The 17,850-nt window shown below is 34.9% G+C and overlaps 1 protein-coding gene across 1 annotated transcript in view; it reads left to right on the forward strand.

The window, feature by feature from the left end:
* Positions 1-5,132, forward strand: part of TECRL (trans-2,3-enoyl-CoA reductase like) — a 146,965-nt gene extending 141,833 nt beyond the window's left edge. Inside the window, exons 10-12 of the mRNA XM_003415898.4 lie at positions 3,400-3,485; positions 4,050-4,095; positions 4,998-5,132. Of these exons, the coding sequence (XP_003415946.1) occupies positions 3,400-3,485; positions 4,050-4,095; positions 4,998-5,125 (260 nt within the window). The 3' untranslated portion in view covers positions 5,126-5,132. The remainder of the gene's footprint in view (positions 1-3,399; positions 3,486-4,049; positions 4,096-4,997) is intronic.
* The last annotated feature ends 12,718 nt before the right edge of the window (positions 5,133-17,850 follow it).

The raw sequence follows: 17,850 nt of genomic DNA on the forward strand, positions 1-17,850 counted from the left end.
TCCCGTGTTTGCGCCATCTCAGGATGCCGTGCTCAGCTCCCCTGTGCCTAGTCCAAAGCCCGGAGCCAAGGTTTTCTGACTGGGACACTGGCTCCAGTCTCCGGAAACAGTCGTTGCTTCCCCGTGGTTGCTCATTCTCAGTCTCTGTCACTCAGGTCAACTCTTTAGAACTGTGTTTGATGGTCAGGGTTCGTAGATTGTCATGTGTGTGATCAATTCACTTGTTTTTCCAAGTCTATTTTGCAAGAGGGATCCGAGGTAGCTTCTACCTAGTCAGCCATCTTCGACTGCTATTTTTCCAGATAGTGAATTTTATATTGAATGAGCTGCCCTTAGTTTCCTGACTATTCATCCATCATGTCTTTTATTTGTCTAAATTCAGCAGTAGCTTTATTGAGTGTCTATCTATGTAGCCTCTAGGGGCAATATGTTCTATTAACCAACCAACCACTTTCTGTGGAGCCAGGCTCCTTCAAACTTACTTGTTAAGGCTTTTGAAAATTAACTGTTGTCTTCTATTTTTTCAGAGTCCTTTAATACCAGTTTATATTAGTTAGCCTAGTTCTGTGATGACATCACTTACAATCAGCCTATCTGCAGAAGAGAGACAAAACTGAATTTAATGATGGTGATGCCACACTTGAAAGTATATTCCTTATTTTTTGTGTGGGGGGGAAAGGTATATTATCTAAGCCTTCCCATGGAACACAGTGCTCTGGTGGGTATTCCAGCATTATATAGACTATCTACTCTAGCATGGCTGCTTCTCTGAGTTTTTTAATATCTTCTTTTCGTACATGGGAATTCTGACATTACTTCCTCATTCACTGTAGGCCAATTTTTTGCCCACTCTTCTAGATACATGGTTGTAGTTGTGTTTGTATCATCTTGCCTGAGGTTTTAATCCTATATTCCAGGAAACTGCTCCAACAATATAAACCAACCAATTAACTGTATCTTCCAGGATTCCCCAGAGAAACTGCATCAATAGTATGTGTATATATATCTATACATATGTCCTGTTTCACATACACACTCACTCACATGAAGGTATTTATTTCAAGGAACTGGCTTATGCAATTGTGGGGGATGGCAAGTCCAAAATTTGTAGGGCAGGCCGATGACTCTTGGACAAGTGTTGATGCTCTAATTTTGAGGCAGCATTTCTTCTTCCTCAGGGAAACTCGTTTTGCTCTCCAAGCCTTTCAACAGATTGGATGTAACTCTTCTATTTGTGGAGGATAATCACCCTTAATTTAAAAGTTACTAATGGCACATATTAACCACTTATTCAAAAGTGCCTTCACAGCAATATCTAGATTAGTATTTGATTGAATAATTAAGTATTATAACCTAGTCATGTTGATACATAAAATTAATTATCACCTCAAGCCTATCCAATTGTAAATTCTGTCCCTCTTATCAAGCACCCTTAGAATCAGATCACATTTGTTTTCTCCTGTCATTTGCTGGTTTACGCTGATTGCATCCTGCTTTGGAATACTTTGGAGTACTCTTTGGAATACAGTCTCTTTATTTTCTTCTCAGGTCCAGCACAGCCTCAGCGGCTTATGTTGAGTTGTAATCCTATTTAGCAATGACGAGAAGGGTAGCTAAGGAAGCTCTTAGGGAGATTTTCTTGCAACATAGTAGCTGTTCTTAAGAAAGAGTTTTGCTAGCTTTTCGTAGGGAGGAGTGGACCACTTTTGAAGGCTGAGAGAGGTCATGAAAATCTGGGAATCCAAGATTTTGTGGGCATCAACCTTGTCTTAGCTGACTTGTCTTGCATAATAGTTTAACATTCTTTGGAGCTTGACTGCGTTTGCAATTAAGCTCTGAGCCTGGTCCTTCACTTTCTCTGCCATTTCATTGCAGGAGATAGTTGTTATTGGGTGCTGTCAGTTTGATTCTGACTCATAGTGATCCCATGTGATAGGGTAGAGCTGCCGCATAGAGTTTTCTAAACTATAATCTTATGGGAGCCTATTGGCCAGTCTTTCTCCCATGGAGTGGCTGGCTGAGTTCTAACTCCCAAACTTTCCACTAGCAGCCAGGTACTTAACTGTTTGTGCCTTCAGAACTCCTTTGCAGGATATTAGAGCCTCTTTATACAATACCGGGGAGACCCCTCTACCCTTCACTTATTTTTTCTTCAAATGAAAATAATCTGGGTAGTTTTTTCCAATGACCTTTCTTTTGATGAATGCATGGCCACTACACAAAGGTGTTAAGATGTTACGAAGAGAATTAGTAATATACACTAAAAAAAAAAAAAAAAAAATTCACTGTCGTTGGCTCGACTCTACCTCATAGCGATCCTATAGAACAGAGTAGAACTGCCCCACAGGGTTTCCAAGGAGCCGCTAGTGGATTCAAACTACCGAGCTTTTGGTTTGCAGCTGAATGCTTAACCACTCTACCAGTGGGGTTCAGTAATAAATAGAGACATACATATTGATTTTTATCTTGAAATGAGCGGTGCTTGAATTCTGAAATGATACCAATTTTTTTTTTTTGCTTTGGTATTTCAATACAATTTTGCAAACAACATACTGACATTTTATTATGACTTTAGAGTTACAACTAAAATATATTAGTTGATTTGTTAATCTGATTAAACCTTTCTGTGGAGACTAAAACAATAATTTTATAAATCATATTTACTTGTAGAAATGTCACAGCTCAAAGTGCAACTTGAAATCATTATAAATTTATTATCTAAAATGTTTCTTGAAAAAATTGAAAAGGGAAAAACAACTAACAAAAATCAAATGGCAATATGCTAAGTATGAGAGCTGTAAATAACAATCCAGATTGCTGAGCAGAAATAATTTATGTGGTATTTCTGAGCATTACCTGAACTGATATTCAGTGTAATCCTCTTATAAGAGATTTTCACACTTTTCTGATGTAAATGACATTCTTATATAATTCCCTTTGGATTTTCATAAATTAAATACAAACAGAGTTTTGAGTTATTTAATAACTTGAAACAAATATAGCTTCTTGAAACTAAAGGGGGTATGAAGATGTATATGATTGTTAAAACTAGTTTTTTTTTTAATCTCAGTATGTGCTCTGCTTTACATATTATACAAATAATTTTACACATTATTTTAATTAAAAATAAATAAATGACTATCATTGTTTATTTCATAATTTTACAGCAACACAGCAGTAGAAATAGTCAGAAAATGACAGGTACCCTATTACATTCAAAAGGTCATGACATTTGAAACTGAGTCTCTTCTGAGTAATTTGTAAAATAGGTTGCTATAAATATAGGGTAACATTTCATGTGGTATATAGTTGTTTTATGGAATTTAGTAGTATATAATAAGTATATGAGCAAATTTGCAATATGTAACATCTTTGACATTTTTATCTCCTTCTTACAAGGACATAATGCCCGTTTTCCAAGTCCGACTTATAACCCCTTCACATGGTTGTTTTTTCTGGTTTCATGTCCTAACTACACCTATGAGGTAGGCTATTTGTATTCATAATAAATGAACTTTATTCAATGATATACTAAACACAGCTTTTTTTGTTTACATAATTGTAGGTAAATACATATGATAAAGTTTACATACAAATGTTTTAAATGTAGATGTTTTAAATATAGTCAAGCATTTATATCATGATACAGACTTCAATTCATGCTTTAGAATAGAAAATTGGAACATTGCAACCACAATGTATTCTGCAAAAGTTATACTTTGAACTAAATTTAATCAATATTTAAAGAAGATTTTATAATACTTATAAAATGTCTTGAGATGTTTCAGGACTTTACATTTATCATTTTTCTTTGGGAAAATGTAATTTTTTTTTAGATATAGTACTGTTTTATTAGATTGTGTATGACTATCATATTTGTCAATGTATTTATTATATTTGGAAATTTATGGCTACCTATAGCTAATAAAAAAAAATTTTATAGCTATTTTGACTATTCTTTTACTCTCAAATTAACTATTTAATGCCACAAGTGAACAAATTACATGTTCAACCATAGATTTCTGTTCATTTTTGTTTCAATTTAACAGATTGGATCATGGGTTAGTTTCACAGTGATGACACAAACACTGCCAGGTAAGAAGAATTAGGTTTACTAGTAATTAATCAAGGTAAATGTAGGTTAGAAGAAATGATTTCTGAGAACAAGTTGCTACTGTTCCAAAGTTTACATGTTTGTAAAATTATTTGTGTATTCATTTTTAGTTGGGGTTTTTAGCAATATTAAAATATACTGAAACAGCATTTGCTATGTATCTTTACATAAATTCTACTTAATCCAAGCTAGGAAATATAGTCCAGGTATATTAAACAATGAAGTTAAAACAAAAAACAGAACTCATAATAATGGACTTCCCTTGAAACTCTGTTGTGTGTGCACGGGCATGTTTATGTGCTGTGCCTTGTATTGTCCATGAGTGTCTACAAAGGGAGAACTGGGGAGTGTGGATGTGTACTCTTGAGTGCTGGGCCTCATAACTCAAACTGAGAAGTTGAAATGCACAGTCTTCACGTATTTGAAGGATTTGTGTAATAATCATTTCACCTATTCTTTGTTTCACTGTGAAAATGTTTTGAGTCACAATTAGTATGGTTTATGTAACATATGTGTATGTATTTATATATATTTTTTGTGTAGAAGGATATTATGAAACTGTTATTGAAAATTTCAGAGAAAGTCAATTACATATTTGGATGTATTTGTAGCACTGGAGTTTTTTTTTTTTAAATATGCATTTATTTTGAGCTCTACTATTTATTTCCTATGTTTATGCATCCATGCAATAAGCATTGATTGAACATATGCTAGACAAAGAGTATGAATAATAAAATTGATAGTAAATTATGTAACATCTAACAGATACTTTAAAAGCTATATGTCTGCTTGTGTGTGTGTGTGTGTGTGTGTATGTGTTTTATAAACTATATCCATCGCTGGAATAAGAAGGAAAATGATAATTATTTCTTTTTTCTTCCAGTTGGAATTTTTACACTCCTAATAAGTATCCAGATGTCATTGTGGGCACAAAAGAAACATAAGACTTATCTGAAGAAATTCAATTCTTACATGCACAGGAAATCAGCAATGATTCCATTCATATTGTAAAAAAATAAATAAGTAATCTTATGTCATATACAGACTGGCAATTTGGAAACTCACTATATCCGACTTAGTCATTCATAGCTGGCTATTGTGTTCAAGAAATTCACAAATACCACAGTACTTTTCTTGAGCAAAATAACCATATCAAATTTAAAATTTAGCTAAATTTAGATTAATAAACTTGATGCAATTTTAAACTAGAAATTAGAAGTAAAATTAATGGAATATAGCACTGAACATATTTGTAAGTCATTGCTGCTGGAACAAGGCTTTTTGCGTCATTAAATATTCCACAACAGCATTTTCATGAAACAATCAATATATTCAAATTCTAAAGGAAATATTTGTTAAAGTTGTGACATTTAAATCACTTGAATTGCACACATTATTTTGACAGTAGTAGATTTTTTAAATTACTTAATATGTTACCTAGAATTGTCAAATGTCTTATTAGTTCAAATTCTTGTGAAAATTATACCTGTATTGTAGGTGAAACACAAGTAGTTAGCCACAGATCTTGTTTAAATTATCTATAAGGCATCCATTTTGTGATAGCATAAGGACAGTTTATTTGTAATGGTTATTGTGAGGGAAAAGAGAAAGTGTATTGGAGATTTGAGTGGAAAGAGTTTTTTTTTTTTAATTGTTTACATTTTAAAATATCTTTGTCCTTCTCCCAAAGTGTATATGTGTATTCCAGTGTTTGCATGGGTTATTTTTGTTGTTTTCTGGTGCCATTGAGTCTATTTCAACTCATAGTGACCATATATGTTACAAAGTACAAATGCTCCATAGGGTTTACTTGGCTGTAATCTTTACAGAAGCAGATCAACAGTCCTTTTCTTCCATGGCACCCCCGGGTGAGTTCAATCCCCCAACCTTTTAATTACTGGCCAAGTGTAAACTTTTTGACCCAGGGACCTTGGTATATGGGTATGGATATATATTTCAATCAAAAAGTTGGTTAATATTACAAAATTCAAAATACACATCAGTTAAAATATTTAAAAGACACTTCTATAATTCATTTATAAACTGGAATCCTTTAGTTTAGTTAATTTCTAGATCCTTTCTAACTCTCAGATTATATACAAATGTAACAAAATACCCTCATTAAAGTTCTCAAATTATCTATATATGTGACGAAACATCCAGGATAAAATAAAAATAAAATTAGGACTATACGCACTCTGTGGATGTTTATTAATACATGTGAATAAGTATTCAAGAAATAACAAAAGCACCTCTTTAAACATTCTATTACCATTAAAAAATGTGTAGTATTAAAATACCTCAGTGGGTGGAACAACAACCAAAAGAACAAGAAAATTCAATCCCCTGTAGGTAACACTCATTAGGTAAAACAGAATCATGTATAATCTTAGTTAAATAGAAATACTAAGAAAAAAAACACATACACTTAGTACGCACTCCCTAGCTAGTGAAAGAGATATTGAAGAGCCAGTCTCTCGTGATCAATAATAATGGCCCCGTCTTTCACCAAAGAAAGCTAGAGCTAAACTTCCCCCTCTATAGAAATAATACCAAAGTTCCTTTTCTTGTAAGACCATACGTAAAATATAGCAGTGACAATAGGGTACAATTTCACATTATTTGTTGCTTGACATATTTCTATCTCTTCCTTTTTTACTTATCTTTCTTTGGTGACTTCATAACCATTGGACCTAGGCTTGGGGTGCTAGATAGCTAGATTCAGGGTCAAATGATTTGCTCATATTTTCTCAGATATAATTCTCTCTGTTTATGCTTTTCTCTGAATCTCAAGGATCTACGTGTCCCAAAATTCCTTGTTAACTGACTTTCAGGTAGATTCAGCCATTTGAAGTCACAAACAGAATTCTGGAGCTCAGAAATGGAAAGAAACCTGAGTAGCTGAGTCTCTTTTATGTCTCTTGGTCCCACTGGATAGCCCACGCCTCCATGATCCAGACTTTCATTAGACACCCCTTCTGTGACCCACTGAAATCCCTGTGCTCAGTTCTACTCCATAGGATTGCTGTGATTTATAATTAACTAGATTCCAACTGGTTTATCATTGTGGGTCTGGCATTGGATGGCCGAGGCATCTTTGCTCTGGCAGTTCTATCTCATCCCAGTGTCCCTCCTTCCCTAGGTTTGGTAGAAGCTTTCTACTGTTGCTAATATATTGGTTATCTCATTATCACCTATTGGACATTTCAGCTCTTCCCAAACACCAACAAATCTTTCCTAAAAATCATATATTCTGTTTATACATTATCCTTCTGTATAAAGAATAAAATTCCTTATTGTTTACAATATAATTGTTTTCATCTATGTAACCAATTACCTGAAATAAAAATCCCTTTGTTGAAAGAATTAGAATGGTTTATGTTTTCTTGATTTGATAATGACTAATAGCAACACAGGAAATTTGTAATTCTTGTAAGACTACCATGGGATCCCTGATGTAGCAAGAAAGACAAGGTACATAAAAGACAGACTTTTCCCTTCCTTTTGTGCTATGTTTCTAGTTCTCAGTATTTTCTTATATGTTTCTTATATCAAGCATTCCTTTATAATTGGCTGATAAACCTTAGTTAACGGGTATCTCCATTAGAAAGCCGTGTTTTACTTTTCTCGTTATGATTTCCTGAGATTCTTATTGCCTAAGATATCAAAAGAGAGTCTGACAAACTTACACAATCTTGCTATCAGTATTAATGTTGCAGATATAATGCTGTATCAGCAGTGTGTCTGCTTTCATCCTTTAAAATCCAACCTTCATTTATAGATTTAGAGACACTATGGGATAGTTCTATTCTGTCCTATAGGGTTGCTATTAGTCAGAATTGACTTGATGGCAATGGGTTTTTTTTTTTTTTTTTTTTTGATACATAAATAGGAGCCATGGGACACAGTGGTTATATATCTTGGCTACTAACTGAAAGGTCTGCAGTTCAAACATACCAGCCACTCTGCAATTCAAATACACCAACCACTCTGCAGGAGAAAGATGTGGCAGTCTGGTTCCATAAATATTTATAGCCTTGGAAATCCTATAGGGAAGTCCTACACTGTCCTACAGTCAGAATCCACTTGATAGCAGTGGGTTTGATTTGTTTGGTATACATAAATATGTATGCATGCACACTCACATTAAAAAAAAAAATGTTGCCACTGAGTTGACTCTGACTCATAGCGGCCCTACAGGACAGAGTAGAGCAGCCGCATAGGGTTTCCGAGAAGCAGCTGGTGAATTTGAACTGCTGACCTTTTGGTTAGCAACCTAACACTTAACCACTGAGCACCCTCACATATACACATACAAATGCACACATAATTTCTGTTTTCTTATATTTTTATATATTTCCATTTCCTCTTGTTCTAGGTCTAGCCAAGTCTGCACTCTTCAATTAATTTATTCCAATTGTTTTAAAATTCTCAACTCTGATATGTTTCCATAGCCATACTTTAAAAACTATGATGCAAATTTTCTAATCAAATACAAGTTATGAGAATCACTTAACCCTTTTGTTACTACAAATTTTTTCCTTTTTTTTTTTTTGATAGCTTGTGCATTCTGTATTGGAATGCATGCCTACTAATTGAGTGTGTTTAAATATTTGGTTGGTAGTATGGATTTTGAGAAATAAGATGTGATAATACAAACCACCAATGAGGCAGGTGGCACTGTGGTGCCAGTGATCTGTGGTATGACAGTATACCAATGAGAGCTATATAAATAATTTATTGTGGCAGTTTTCCATTAGGTTACATGGGGACCCTCTGGTTTTCCAAATATGACACAGGAAAACCAAAACAAATCCTTTGGGCTCCCTATCTATCACACCAGAAAGCCATAATTATGCTTGCAAGACTTATCTCACAGAAAAAAAAGGTAAAAAATTTTTATAACACTAACACTTCCAAGAAGCATCACCTAATAGAATGCTGGACTTATGCAACAATGAGGCTCCAACTCTGGTCTGGTAAGCTTTGTGCATATCAGAAGGGACCCACCTTGATACTAAATGCATTAGTACCGGAATGACACATTACCTCTGAGGTTTGGAGTTAGAAAAAGTAGCTGGTGTACTGTTAACCCAATAGTAATGAAAGAGTAAAGAATGAATTTGCCTTCCTATTTAAGTAATTGCATATCTTCTCAAGTAGTAAACTAATCTATATGAGAAGCTCATGTAATTACTTATGTGCCCCTCTGGCACATATCCAGGTAACTTAATCTGAGGTTATGAGACCCTTTGCAGAAACAGAATTGCATAGATTAGTTGTAAGTGCCTAGGTTGTATTTATATGGCTATGTGTTTGTGATGTGAAATAGTTTAGAAAATTGTTGGGAATTATTAAAAAATTGAGCATTTAAATATAAAGTTAAATCTAAAACAAAGTATAATATACTTCCTTTAAGGTGGGTGTCATAATTTAGTCATATTTGTAGACAATACAGGAAAAACATTAGTGAAAATTTTAAGCCTACAATTTTTGATTAAGTAGAATATTGCTCAAAGAACCATCTCTTCAGAAATAAAAACAATTTAACAGAAATATATATTTTATCTTCATAGCCCCTGATTTAATTTCTAGGCCCCTCCAATACTGGAAAGTGCCAAACATGTGAAAACAAGGATTCCATCATCTCTTCCTCCACATCTGCTTCTTTTGCGCACTTAGTTTTTCTGACCAAATTCTGTGAATAAGGATGCTTAAGATAGATGCTGCTCTTTCATTAGCATTAGGCTATTTTACTTATCATCATCAAAGAATCAAGTACATAAGTGGTTTTTACTTTCATAAGAATAGAACTCTAAGTGTGAAGTGGAACTTCAAAATCAACTACGGGGTCTTTCCTTTGTATTCTCCCAGGATGAAAGCAAGATTTCTCCTTAAAAGACAAGGACAATAATTATTCTGATTCAACAGCTCAGCAGTCACATTTTATTTCTAAAGTCTTCTTAAAGATGAGAGGATAGAATGCTTCAGCAAATATGAAGCTGAGCAAATGGGATACTCAACAAGTTAAAATGCTTACCTGAAGAAAATCTGGAAAAAAACTTTTTTTAAAGGATGTAATGCCTGTGGTTGTTTATGTCTATGTCTGAATAACTAAAGAAACAATATAAAATCTCCTCTCAGCCCTTCATGATTCATTATAAACAAAACAAAAAACTAAACACAAAAATATAAGAGTACCATGCTAGGGTATATTTTTATGAACATCCCCGAAGTGATAATGTAATTTCTCCAAATATATTTAGTCCATTTCCTGAATTAAGATATCTAAGGAAAAAATTAGGGCCACCTTAAACAAAATCAATCATCTATACTCATTTATTTAATAAAATGCTGTCCAAAATATACTGATTAAACCATGTCTCCCAAAGGTGACAATGCTTTCGTCCTATAAATAAGACTAACTTAACATTTTCAAATGATGTTTACTCAAAAACTCATGGACATTTTTTCAATAATTTTAATTTTGTGTACAGTGAAGACTATGATAACATTAGCAAGTCATAAATTTTCAAGTTTTCAAAAGAGAGAGACAACTGGGCCATATTTTTTATTTTAATGATGCATTTATATACATAACATCTTTTTAAAATTCAGGTTGGCCAAGAATTCTGTAGTTTTGATAAAGGACAAGTTTAAGACTATCATCAGATATATCATTTGAAGAATATTCCTAAACTGCTGCCACTTTGCATCCAAATTTCATACTCCATTAGTTGAATTAGTTAAGTAATTAAATGTTGATTTTATGCAATTAGTAGATACAGTGAAAAATGAACCTAAAACAGATTCTGTTCTTGTTAAATAGTTTATACTTGTAGGAGAGAAAACAAGTTCATTATAAATGAACTACTACATATATGTTTGTTGAATTGGTATGCAAAATTTTAAATTAAAAGTCCTTTGTAATAGCTAGGATTTAGAATATGACTACAAAAGTAACTTGAGCAGGAAGCTTTCCCACACATATGGGAGCCATTCTCCTATTAGCCTCATCATAAACACATTTTGCTTCTCTCAAATCATTCCACTTTCTCACTCTTAGTATTATGTCACTGCCTCGTAAGATTGCCTAGGTTTTTCTGTTTCGTTGCCTTTAAAATTTGTGTCATTATTGTGTACTCAAAAGTTCTTAAAAAGTTTTTGTCAAAATCCATGCCTAATGAAATGTAATTGGCTTCAAAATAAAGTGTTCTGTATTGTGCCATTCAAAATCAATCAAACATGCCTTCTTCCTGCAGGATACTACAAGTCTTAAATAAAGATTATTTTGAGGTGGGGCCAAGATGGCAGAACAGCCAAATTCTTCCTACTATCCCTCTTACAACAAAGACCCCAAAAAGCAAGTGAAATGATTATATTAATGACAAGCTAGGAGCCCTGAACATTAAAGGCAAATAAAGAAAATGGACTGAGTGGCAGGGGACTGAGAGATGGTTCAGAAGTTAGAGGAGTTACCAGACCCAAATCACCGGGATCCCTCAGGCACCATTCCCAGAAGCTCCTGTGATAGGCTGTTGGTAACGTTAACACAGTTTTCTCAGAGAGAAACAGCCAACTGCACAGCCTACACATACCTCTGGAACCAGAGAAGAACAACACTCTCGGCAAAAGCTAAGTACTTGCTTATATTTTATTTTGCTCCCCACCCAAAAGCTGGCTTCAGTGGCTATTGATTTCCCTGGGCCTGAGATAGGCCCTGCTGAGTGCCTTGAGACATTCTCCTGGCCTTGGAGAAGTAATAAATTCACAGTTTGGGGAAAAGATAATTTAGCAGCTCCACTAACCTGGGGAGCTCAGGACAGAAGCAGCTCCTGTCCACACATAAACAGTCATGAACTTTGAATGTTTTATGTTTGACATCACTTTGCCTATTAAACAGGGTCCTCACTTACCCACATCAGGGACTTAAGGATTGGTGGCTCCACTCAGGTCACCCAGCCACCTGTGACAGGGCTCCAAGGATAACAGGTACCTCCCAGTCCTCACAACCAAAAACTTTGGGTGCCCATGGTCTATCTGCAGAACCACCTACCTGTACACTCTAGGGAAGAGGGATGTGCTTTCCTTTCAAACACTCGGAGGATGGTTGTCAGCCCCCTGCCTTGTTCAGAGCATGACCCCCTGCTGCAACTAGATACTGGTACCTACACCAATCGCCCCTGACCTTCTAAGACTGTAGGGCAGAGCTTTACCACACACTTGATGACCAGCTATCTGGACACCTGAACTGAATCCATATAAGAAAAGTGACTGGACTCCTAGACTGATATACGTGATAACAGCTCTAGCCATCTGGTGACAGGACATCAGAGCTTCAAAGGCAAAAATAATCAAGCTAGCTCACTCAAGCAACCGATTTGGGCATATCAAAACAAAACAAAGCAATAACCTAGGATACAGTCAGCAAACATAAAATAAACTATTACAATAACTTATAGATGGCTTGGAGACAACAGTCAATTTCAAATCACATAAAGAAGAGAACCAAGATCCCTTCAACAAGCTCTCAAAACAAAGAATCAAGTGACCTTCTGGATGAAGGTGGCTTCCTGGAATTACCAGATGCAGCGTACAAAAGATTAATACACAGAACATTTCAAGACATCAGGAACGAAAATAGGAAGATCAGGCAACACACAGAACAAGCCAAGGAACACACAGATAAAACAGTCAAAGAAATTAAAAAGGTTATCTAAGAACATAATGAAAAATTTAATAAGCTGCAACAATCCATAAAGAGACACCAATCAGAAATTCAGAAGATGAACAAAAGAATTACAGAATTGGACAACTCAGTAGAAAGTCAGAGGAGCAGAATTAAGCAAGTGGAAGGCATAATTGGTGAGATTAAAGGCAAAACACTTGGCACCAATATATTTGAAGAAAAATTAAAAAAAAAAGAATTTTAAAAAATGAAGAAAACTTAAGAGTCATGTGGTACTCTATCAAACGGAATAATCTAGTACTGATTGGAGTGCCAGAACAGGGAGGAATCACAGAAAATACAGAGAATTGCTGAAGATTTGTTTGCAGAAAACTTCCCTGATATCATGAAAGATGAGAAGATATCTACCCAAGACGCTTATCCAACTCCACATAAGGTAGGTCTTAAAAGAAAGTCACCAAGACATGTTATAATCAAATTTGCCAAAACCAAAGATAGAGAATTTTAAGAGCAGCTAGGGATAAACAAAAAGTCACCTACAAAGGAGAGCCAATAAGAATAAGGTCAGACTACTCGGCAGAAATCGTGCAGCCAAGGAGGCAATGGGATGAAACATACAAAGCATTAAAGGAAAAAAAAATACCAGCAAAGAATCATATATCCAGCAAAACTGTCTTTCAAATATGAAGGTGAAATTAGGACATTCCCAGTTAAACGGAAGTTTAGGGAAACTGTCAACAACACACACACACACACACACAAAGAAAAATCAAAATGGCAGCACTAAACTCTTACCTTCTTTAATTATTCTGCAACTAAATGGACTAAATACACCAAAAAAGAGACAGAGAGTTGCAGAATGGATTAAAAAACAAGATCCATCTATAAGCTGCCTACAAGAGACACAACTTAGACTCAAAAGCACAAACAAACTAAAACTCAAAGGATGGAAAAAAATTGTCAAGCAAACAACAACCAAAAGAGAGCAGGAGTGGCAATATTAATTTCTAATAAAGTAGACTTAAAAGTTGAATTCACCACAAATGATAAGGAAGGACACTATATAATGATTAAAGGGACAATATACCAGGAAGATATAAACATATTAAATATTTATGCAATTAATGACAGGGCTGCAAGATGCATAAAACAAACTCTTACAGCAGTTCCACAATTATAGTAGGAGACTTCAACACACCACTTTTATTGAAGGAGAGAACAGCCAGAAAGAAGCTCAATAAAGACATGGAAGATCTAAATGCCACAATCAACCAACTCGACCGCATAAACATATAGAGAACACACCACCCAACAGCATCCAAGTATACTTTCTTTTCTAGTACACATGGAACATTCTCTAGAATAGACCACATATTAGGTCATAAAGCAAACCTTAGCAGAATCCAAAATATTGAAATATTACAAAGCATCTTCTCTGACCATAAGGCCATAAAAGTACTAATCAATAACAGAAAAAGAAAGGAAAAGAAATCAAACACTTAGAAACTGAACAATACCCTGCTCAAAAAGCCTGTACCATAGAAGACATTGAGGATGGAAAAAAGAAATTCATAGAATCTAATAAGAATGAAAACAATTCCTATCAGAACCTTGGGGACACAACAAAAGCAGTGTTCAGAGGTGAATTTATATCAATAAATGAACATATACAAAAAGAAGAAAGGGCCAAATTCAAAGAATTATCCATACAACTTGAACAAATAGAAAGAGAGCAACAAAAGAAACCCTCAGGCACTAGAAGAAAGCAACTAAAAAAAATTAGAGCAGAATTAAATGAAATAGAAAACAGAAAAACAATTGAAAGAGTTAACAAGACCAAAAGGAGTTTGAAAATTTTAACAAGATTGATAAACCATTGGCCAAATTGACAAAGAAAAACAGGGTAGGAAGCAAATAACCTGAATAAGAAATAAGGTGGGCGATATTACAACAGACCCAACTTAAAATAAAAGAACAGTGTCAGATTACTACAAAAAATTGTACTCTAATAAACTCAAAAACCAAAAAGAAATGGATGAATTCCTAGAAACACACTACCTACCTAAACTAACACAAACAGAGGTAGAACAACAAAACAAACCCATAACAAAAGAAGAGATTGAAAAGGTAATCGAAAAACTCCCAATGAAAAAAAGCCATGGTCCAGACAGCTTCACTACAGAGTACTACCAAACCTTCAGGGGAGAGTTAACACCACTACTACTAAAGGCATTTCAGAGCATAGAAAATGACGGACTACTCCCAAACTATTCTTTGAAGCCAGCATATTCCTGATACCAAAACCAGGTAAAGACATCACAAAAAAATAAAATTACAGACCTATATCCCTCATGAACTTAGATGCATAAATCCTCAACAAAATTCTAGCCAATAGAATTCAACAACATATCAAAAAAATAATTCACCATGAACAAGTGAGATTCATACCAGGTATGCAGGTGTGGCTCAACATTAGAAAAACAATTAATGTAATCCATCATGTAAATAAATAAAAGACAAGAACCATATGATATTATCAATTGATGCAGAAAAGGCATTTGACAAAGTTCAACACCCATTCATGATAAAAACTCTCAGCACAATAAGAATAGAAGAAAAATTCCTTAGCATAATAAAGGGCATTTGTACAAAGCCATCTGCCAACATCATCCCAAATGGAGAGAGCCTGAAAGCATTCCCCTAGAGTTTGGGAACCAGACAAGGATGCCCTTTTATCCCCACTCTTATTCGACATTGTACTGGAGGACCTAGCCAGAATAATTAGGCTAGATAAAGAAATAAAGGATATCAAGATTGGTAAAGAAGAAGTAAAAGCATCTCTATTTGCAGATGACATGATCTTATACACGGAAGACTAAAGAATCCTCAAGAAAACTACTGAAACTAATAGAAGGGTTCAGCAGAGTATCAGGATACAAGATAAACGTGTAACAATCAGTTGGATTCCTCTACACCTCCAAAAAGAGCATCAAAGAGGAAATCACCAAATCAATACCATTTATAGTGGCCCCCAAGAAGATAAAATACTTAGGAATAAATCTTACGGGAGATGTAAAAGTCCTATACAAAGAAAACTACAAGACACTACTGCAAGAAATCAAAAGAGACCTACATAAGTGGAGAAACATACCTTACTCATAGATAGGAAGACTTAACATTGTGAAAATGTCTATTCTACCAAAAGCAATCTATAGATACAATCCAATTCCAATCCAAATTCCAATGACATTTTCTAATGAGATAGAGAAACAAATCACCAACCTCACATGAAAGGGAAAGAGGCCCTGGATAAGTAAAGCATTACTGAAAAAGAAGAACAAAATGGGAGGCCTCACTATACCTCATTTTAGAACATGTTATACTGCCACGGTAGTCAAAACACCTGGGTACTGGTACAACAACAGATACACAGACCAATGGAACAGATTTGAGAATACAGGCATAAATCCACCCACATATGAGTAGCAGATATTTGACAAAGGCCCAAAGTCAGATAAATGGGGAGAAGATAGTCTCTTTAACAAATAGTGCTGGTGTAACTGGATATCCATGTGCAAAAAAATGAAACGAGACCCATACCTCACACCATGCACAAAAAAGAACTCAAAATAGATCAAAGATCTAAATATAAAATCTAAAACAATAAAGATCGTGAAAGAAAAAATAAGGACAACACTAGGATCCCTACCGCATGGCATAAACAGTGCACAAAATATTACTAACAATGCAGAAGAGAAACTAGATTACTGGGAGCTCCTAAAAATCAAACACCTATGCTCATTCAAAGATTTCACCAAAAGAGTCAAAAGATTATCTACGGACTGGGAAAAAAATTTCAGCTATTAACACTTCCAATCAGCACCTGATCTCTAAAATCTGCCAGATACTGCAAAAACTCAACTGCAATAAGACAAATAACCCAATTAAAAAATGGGCAAAGGATATGAATAGGCACTTCACTAAAGGAGACATTCGGGTAGCTAACAGATACATGAGGAAATGCTCACGATCATTAGCCATTAAAAACAAAAAAAAAGCCATTAGAGAAATGCAAATTAAAACTATGATGAAATTCCATCTCACTCCAACAAGGCTGGCATTAATCCAAAAAACACAAAATAAAAAATGTTGGAGAGGTTGTGGAGAGATTGGAACACTTACACACTGATGGTGGGAATGTAAAATGGTACAACCACTTTGGAAATCAATTTGGTGCTTCCTTAAAAAGCTAGAAATAGAACTACCATACCATCCAGAAATCCTGCTCATTGCAATATATCCTAGAGAAATAAGAACATTTACAGGAACAGATATATGCACACCCATGTTCATTGCAGCACTGTTTACAATAGCAAAAAGATGGAAGCAACCAAGGTGCCCATCAAGGGATGAATGGATAAATAAATTATAGTATAGCCACAAGATGGAATACTACACATCGATAAAGGACAATGAGGAATCTGTGAAATATATCATAACATGGAGGTATCTGGAAGGCATTAGGCTGAGTGAGACTAGTCAGTTGCAAAAGGACAAATATTGTATGAGACCACTATTATAAGAACTTGAGAAATAGTTTATCCAACCCAGTGCCATCGAGTCGATTCCGACTCATAGCAATAGTTTAGAGAAGAAAGTATTATTTGATGGTTATGAGAGTGTATAGGGAGGGAGCGAGGAAGAGGGATTTTCACTAATTAGATAGTAGATAAGAACTATTTTAGGTGAAGGGAAAGACAGCACACAATACCGAACAGGTCAGCATAACTGGACTAAACCAAAAGCAAATAAGTTTCCTGAATAAACTGAACTCTTCGAAGGCCAGTGTAGCAGGATTGGGGGTTTAGGGACCATGGTTTCAGGGGACATCTAAGTCAATTGGCATAATAAAATCTATCAAGAAAACATTCTATATCCCACTTTGGAGAGTGGCATCAGAGGTCTTAAACATTAGCAAGCAGCCATCTAAGATGCATTAATTGGTCTCAACCCACTTGTACCAAAGGAGAACGAAAAACACCAAAGA

The sequence above is a fragment of the Loxodonta africana genome, chromosome 5 (assembly GCF_030014295.1).
Source record: "Loxodonta africana isolate mLoxAfr1 chromosome 5, mLoxAfr1.hap2, whole genome shotgun sequence".
Classification (NCBI taxonomy): Eukaryota; Metazoa; Chordata; class Mammalia; order Proboscidea; family Elephantidae; genus Loxodonta; species Loxodonta africana.